Source organism: Herpailurus yagouaroundi, unplaced genomic scaffold, assembly GCF_014898765.1.
Source record: "Herpailurus yagouaroundi ecotype Mexico unplaced genomic scaffold, PumYag 28, whole genome shotgun sequence".
In the NCBI taxonomy this organism is placed as follows: Eukaryota; Metazoa; Chordata; class Mammalia; order Carnivora; family Felidae; genus Herpailurus; species Herpailurus yagouaroundi.
This window is the reverse complement of record NW_024412376.1, coordinates 73,663,879-73,670,619: the sequence shown is the minus strand read 5'-3', so window position 1 is coordinate 73,670,619 and position 6,741 is coordinate 73,663,879. Positions and strand designations below refer to the sequence as shown.

General features: G+C 36.6%; 1 protein-coding gene across 1 annotated transcript; it reads left to right on the top strand.

The window, feature by feature from the left end:
* Positions 1-3,934: 3,934 nt before the first annotated feature.
* Positions 3,935-4,375, top strand: FAM241A (family with sequence similarity 241 member A; the record flags this gene model as incomplete). The annotated part of the gene is made up of 1 exon (XM_040487154.1): positions 3,935-4,375. A coding segment is annotated over one exon (252 nt), but the record flags the coding sequence as incomplete, so codon positions are not given.
* Positions 4,376-6,741: the final 2,366 nt, after the last annotated feature.

Genomic DNA, 6,741 nt, shown 5'->3' with positions numbered 1-6,741 from the left:
GGGAGGGAACAGTGTGGTAGGCAGAGAAAACAGCAAGTACAAATACGTGGCAGGCAAAAACACAGCCTCTTTAGTGGCTCCTAGGTAGCTCAGTTGATGAAGCGTCTGACTTCGGCTCAGGTCATGATCTCATAGTTCATGGGTTCAAGCCCCACATCAGGCTCTGTGCTGACAGCTCAGAGCCTGGAGCCTGCTTCAGATTCTGTGTCTCCCTCTCTCTCTGCCCCTCCCCTGCTCACACTCTATCTCTCTCTCTCAAAAAATAAATAAACATTAAAAAAAAAAAAAAAGCACAGCCTGTTCAAGAAGTTAAAGACCCATGTGGCTGAAACAGAGAAAGACAAAAGGATGCTGATGACAGGACGAGGCCAGAGACCCAGAGAGAAGCCAGACTAAGCAGGGCCTCATAGATCATGTTAAAAAGTTTGGTCTTTATCCTGGGGGGGGTGGGGGGGGGAGGGGTTGGTGATTGCATTTGCGATTTAAAAGGATCACTTTGGCTGTGGTGTGGTAAATAGCTTATAGGGGAGCTAAAGAATATGTGCAAAAGCAGTTAGGAAACTTGGAATAGTCAAGGCAAGAGATTTTAGTAGATTATTTTGGGATTACAGCAGCAGATGGAATAGCAATATATACAATAAGGAAGTATTTAGAAGGTAAAATAAAAAGGGTATATGTTGATGAGCTTGCTGTAGGGGGGAGGACGAGGGAGGAGTCATGAATGCCTCAGGTTTCTCACAAATCATCCAGACAGTGTAAGTTCTATTGTAAATAAGAATTTGTAAAAATTACTGAATTGAATTTACTTTTGATATCTGTATGAAACAGACCAGAAAAATCAAAATTCTGTTCCTTGTTGTGGTGGTTTTGCAACCTTACATGTATTTCATTTTATCTACCATATCCACTACTCAAATCATAATATATTTCTTTCTTCATACAATTTTCCTAATTTTAATGTATCGTAGTAATTCTATGTAACTAACCCAATTTACCAGTTTTGTAAGCTTAAAAAAAAATCATTAAATCTGCTAATTGATGGAAAGAAGGGAGAGATCAAACTAATCAATTATAACCATGCAGGTCTTTATCTCAACTACTGAATCTACAGTGGAGTACTGATGGCAACTACTACTTGACCTCAGGAACCAACTGTTAAATTCTCAGAAACGTTGTAAGCCAGCTGTTAAGGAGCTTGAAAGTGAGCACAGCAGGAGCACTAGCCACAGAAACTGGAAAACACTACAAAACTGGCAAACAGTTCAAATTAGAAATCCACCTACCCCAACTCCCACCCCCCACAAAGCCTTATGAAACACTTACCAGCACACCAATGTTTGTACCTCTTAGAATTGTGGTATTTGAGATGGGTATTCTGGATATAGAAAATACTGTGATGAGATTGACTATAATCTCACTGATTTAAAAATGCTGCAGGAGGGGGGCACCTGGGTGGCTTAGTCAGTTGAGCACCCGACGTTGGCTCAGGTCATTGAGCCTGGAGCCTGCTTCAGATTCTGTGTGTGTCTCTCTCTCTGCCCCTCCCGGCTCACACTCTATCTCTCTCTCAAAAAATAAATAAACATTAAAAAAAAAAAAAAAAAAAAAAGCATAGCCTGTTTGAACTCACAGCTGGTGAATTCAAGCCCCGCGTCGGGCTCTGTGCTGACAGCTCAGCCTGGAACCTGCTTCTAATTCTGCATCTCCCTCTCTCTCTGCCCCTGACCCACTCACATTCTGTCTCTGTCTCTCTCTCTGTCTCTCTCTCTCTCTCAAAAATAAATAAGCATTTAAAAAATAAAAATAAAAATGCTGGGTGTCTGGGTGGCTAAGTCAGTTAAGCCTCTGACTCTTGATTTCAGCTCAGGATCTTGCAGTCGGTCGGTTGGTCATAAGATCGGGCCTGGGTCGGGCTCCACTGGGTGTCGGCCCACATAAGATTCTCTCTCTCCCTCTCCCTCTGTCTTTCCCGTGAGACTGCATGCATACTCTCTCAAAAAAACAAATAAATAAAATATGCTGCCTATTTTCCACATTCTTAAATGTTTTTCCTTTAGGATTGTTTGAAACCCATCTAATTCATTGCTGAATATCTTGGATGTTTCCACAGAACTTCATTTGTGAAGATATGCCACTTTAAGCATTCTTCTAATTTTTATTTTTTTCTCTCCTTTAGATTGCCCAGATTAAGAAGTGCTGCAGTAAAGTGGCAAAATTTTACTAATTATTGAATCTGGATCTAGGTGTATAGGAGATCAGAGTACCATTTGTCTCTAATTTTGTGTGTGCTTGAAGTTTTTCATATTAAAATCAGAAGCAGGCTGCAGCAGCCACATCTTGCCCAACCCAGTCCTTACTGGATCTTTCACTTCCTGTCTCAATCCCAACAGGTATTCTCAGGATCTGAGCTGATGTGATCCATTGCTGCCTCCCCATCTGGCCTCTAGGAGTTAACTAATTCCTTATTTTGATTTAAGTCTTGCAACACCTACTTCTTCCCCGAAAAACCCACAAGCAGTCTGTAGAAAAATTTAAAGTAAATCTTCAGAAAGAACCATACCAGATTAGGGTAATTTCTTTGTACTACAACCACAAAAATACTGAAAAACAAAAGTCTTAAAAATCTTCAGTAACCACAGAAAACCCCAAAGTACAACGAGTGCACAGATTAAAAGAAATTGGAAAAAGTAAAAAAGAAAACAAAAAACTTTAATAGAAAGTGAAAAAGAGGCCAGAAATGCTATCAACAATGCAAGACACTAGAGGAGTAGAGAGAAGTGGGGGACCAGAAAAATTATAAACTAAATCAAGTAGTCTTCAAGTTCTGTCCTAAAGAAAAGAAGGGCTTGATCTCAGGCAAGAGTGAGACTTTTTTTTTCTTTTATAATATAGTATATTATTTATGGAACACAAAACAATATGAGAAGCTGAGAAACATAAAATTCACCTAGTCACAGCACATCAGTGACATTTTCTTGGGAGTTGGCTTCCAGGTGGACTTTCGGACTTCTTGTACAAATGTATTCCAATTTGAAAACTTAGTCTCTTCTGATGGGATTAATAAGAGGCACTTAGGATGTTCGTAGAATTTGGACAAGAGAGTATGCAAGGCCCTACACTGAGGTCTCCTTAGCTAGGGCTAAGAATGAAAGATCACAGCAGTAATGGCTGAGGATTGCTCAATGGTAGCAATAAGACTTGCTCAAGTCAGCTGAGTCTAGGTTCCTTAAAGTCTTAGTGTCAAGGGAATGGACTAAACAGCTTACTAACACAAGACAGAGCAATCTGAGGCCCTGCCTCAAAACAGGAGATTGGTAGAAAGGTGATTTTGAAATCATGGTAAATGATAAAAGCAGTACAAACATGATTCCTCATTTAGGGACCTGTCTTTTATAATCCCAGGAAACTAGAAAATGAAGGGAAATGAATCAGCTCCCTCCTTAATCTTATAAATCAGTGTTCTGGTAGTTGAGGGTCCAATGTTAATTCTACAGAAATCAATAAATTAGTGCTTTCCATATTCTTGAGAGTGGGCACACTCATAGTTGTTTTATACGTCAATGAAAAGGAAGACTCCCAAATATTTATTGAGTGATTATCAGAAGTATGCCCAGTACTTTGGGAGAATGATTATTGTTGGGAGTCACTATTCTTAAGGACCTTCATTATTCTTAAGGACCTTCCCATGGTGGAGCCTGGGTGTCTCAGTCAATTGAGCATCTGATTCTTGATTTTGGCTCAGGTCATGGATCCCAGGGTCATGGGATCAAGCCCCACATCAGCATCTGTGCTGAGCATGGAACCTGCTTAAGATTCTCTTTCCCTGCCCCTCTCCCCCACTCACTTACACTCTATCTCTAAAAAAAAAAAAAAATTTTTTTAAAGGAACCTCATCTATTTCTCATTTTATGTTTTGTGGTTTTTTGTTTTTGTTTTAAAGGATATTGAAGAATCACAAAACCACACTGGCGAGCCTGTTGGAGATGACTACAAAAAGATGGGAACACTTTTTGGTGAACTGAACAAAAACCTCATCAACATGGGCTTCACAAGGATGTATTTTGGAGAACGAATTGTGGAACCAGTAATAGTTATTTTCTTTTGGGTTATGCTGTGGTTCCTTGGTCTACAGGCCCTTGGACTAGTTGCTGTTCTTTGCCTTGTCATTATTTATGTGCAACAGTAAAATATGGCTAAATAAGCCATTGTTTGACATTTGGTAGCCAGATATGTAATTGGTGAAGTTCTATATTTCACTACATGAAAGCCGAAAAATTTGCCTTGTTTCAAATTATGTGCTGTTTTGTAATTAAATTTGTAAGTGGATGTTGTTTAAAATTAAACTCAACTCTTAATTATAACAGGGTTGAACATACATTTTGTAGCTTATTCAAAAGTCTTGTTTTACTACTGTGATCTGTGCCCACTTTTAAATACCCCTCCCTATTCCCATGCCAAGTCTTAACACCACCAAAAAGTGGGCAGGAAAAATAACTGGATATGGGATTCAAATCGGGCAATAGAGGTGTTGTAAAGAATTCCAACAAAAAAAAAAAAAAAAAAAAAAAAAAAAAAAAAAAAAAGAATTCCAACAAAACATTTTAGAATAAACAGGATGAAACAAGGATATTTAAAATGTTTTAATGGTAGATTTTCCCCACCCACACCCACCAAATAACCCCATGTTATTTGGGAAATAATTTGGATATCTATGGTTCCTGCTCAGATCAAATCAATATAAATGGTAATTACATATACACTACCTTAAAATTGTGATAAAAATCAGTAAAGCTAGCACATTTTCTAAAGATTGAAAAGAATATATTTATTATGGCTGGTGAAACTTCCCAAGTCCAATGTAACTTTTTTATAATGTCACACTTGGGTCTGGAATCACTTCAGTATATCATTTGAAGTTTTAGACACTTTTGGTGCTAATTACCTTCTGTGAATTTTTTAACTCTCATAAGACATGTCTATTGCTGGCTGTACCCCGTGGTAATGCTGTATTTTCTTGTATCTAACAAGTTGCATGTTTTTTTCCTAGAGAGACATTTTCCATGTATTTTTTTCCAGAAATTTACATTTTGTAGTTCTTTTATAACAATTATTCTAAGATTTAAAAAATCTATTTCCTATTTTGGCATGGATTTTTCCCCCAAAATTGATTTATATTATGGCTGAAATTTTTTACTATGCCTTTAAGAAAACAGAAAAAAATCAGTTCATTTTCTGTGATATTTGTATTGGAAAGGTTCAGTATTACAGTATCAAACCAAATGCTTAAATTTGGAATTTAATAGCCAATTGTAATAATATTCCTCTAAGGCTAAAGCCAAGTCAGTAATTGGCCAGTCATGTTATTAGTGTGTCTTAATTCAGTGCTTTGGGATTTTATATTGAAATAAGCATTTCTTTAAATACACTTTAAAAATAGAAAGTGGCTTAGTGATATTTTGGATTTTGTTAAAGAACCTAAAACCTGTACACTTTTGTCTCAAAGACGTTCTATATACATGAAGGAGGGGTACTAAAGATAATTATCGAAAAACTCAAATTAAGTAAGGGGAAAATGGGACAATGGGATATTTTTGTCTTTGGCAAGGCAGTAACTAAAGAGTATAAAGTGTTTAATATTCCACTTTGTAAAGTTTTTACCCAATCCTGTTTTAAAAATTTAGGGGCGCCTGGGTGGCGCAGTCGGTTAAGCGTCCGACTTCAGCCAGGTCACGATCTCACGGTCCATGAGTTCGAGCCCCGCGTCAGGCTCTGGGCTGATGACTTAGAGTCTGGAGCCTGTTTCTGATTCTGTGTCTCCCTCTCTCTCTGCCCCTCCCCCGTTCATGCTCTGTCTCTCTCTGTCCCAAAAATAAATAAAGAACGTTGAATAAAAAAAAAAAATTTAAAAAAAAATTTATTCTATAAGTTCTCAGCATCTTCCACGCTGAAGCAGAAAACTGATTTAAAAAAATGTTCAAGTTAGATTCTAAAATCAGATAATCCTGAACACAAATATCAATCAGAGGGCACTAAAAAAATATTGTGTATTTGCATAAATACGGACCTTTAAAGTTTGACAAAAAAGGAAGACTTTGTATTATATCATTGTGTTTTTATTGGGTTTGAAATATTTTTATAGTAACCTTTATGAATTTAGCCTAAGTGCAAGTTATTTGAAAAGGTGTCTTCATTTGTGTACAGTAGAATTTTGAGGTTATTAAGAGACATCATGAGATTTTGTATATCTGAATTAAATATTAAAAAGTGCATTCTTTTCTAATGCTACCAAGAATTTTAATTTTCCTTGGGAATATAAAAAAAGATACAGTATGCATAATAGCAGCTCTGGTTCCACCAGTGCTAATATTGAAAATATTTTAAAAGTAAGTTTAAATAGTAATTATTTAGTGTACTGCCAATACTATGTATCTATACACTGCTATTAATGGAGTACATGTTAAATTACATAAACAAATGAGATATTTTGCTACTCTTCCTGCATTTTTGTATTGGTTAGAGCAGTATACCATCATATTGTTTGCTTTGTTAGGGAAAAGACAGACTCTGCTTATTTGATGGAAATAATATATTTTCTTTTATGAAATATAATAGAATGTAGTTAATACTTATACCCTGAAATGAAAAGAAACTGGTCACTTCTTTGGTTCATGGTATAAGGAATTAGATGAAAAATGACTCTCAATCATTTCAATCTCAGATACAAGCCAATTTTAGAAACTG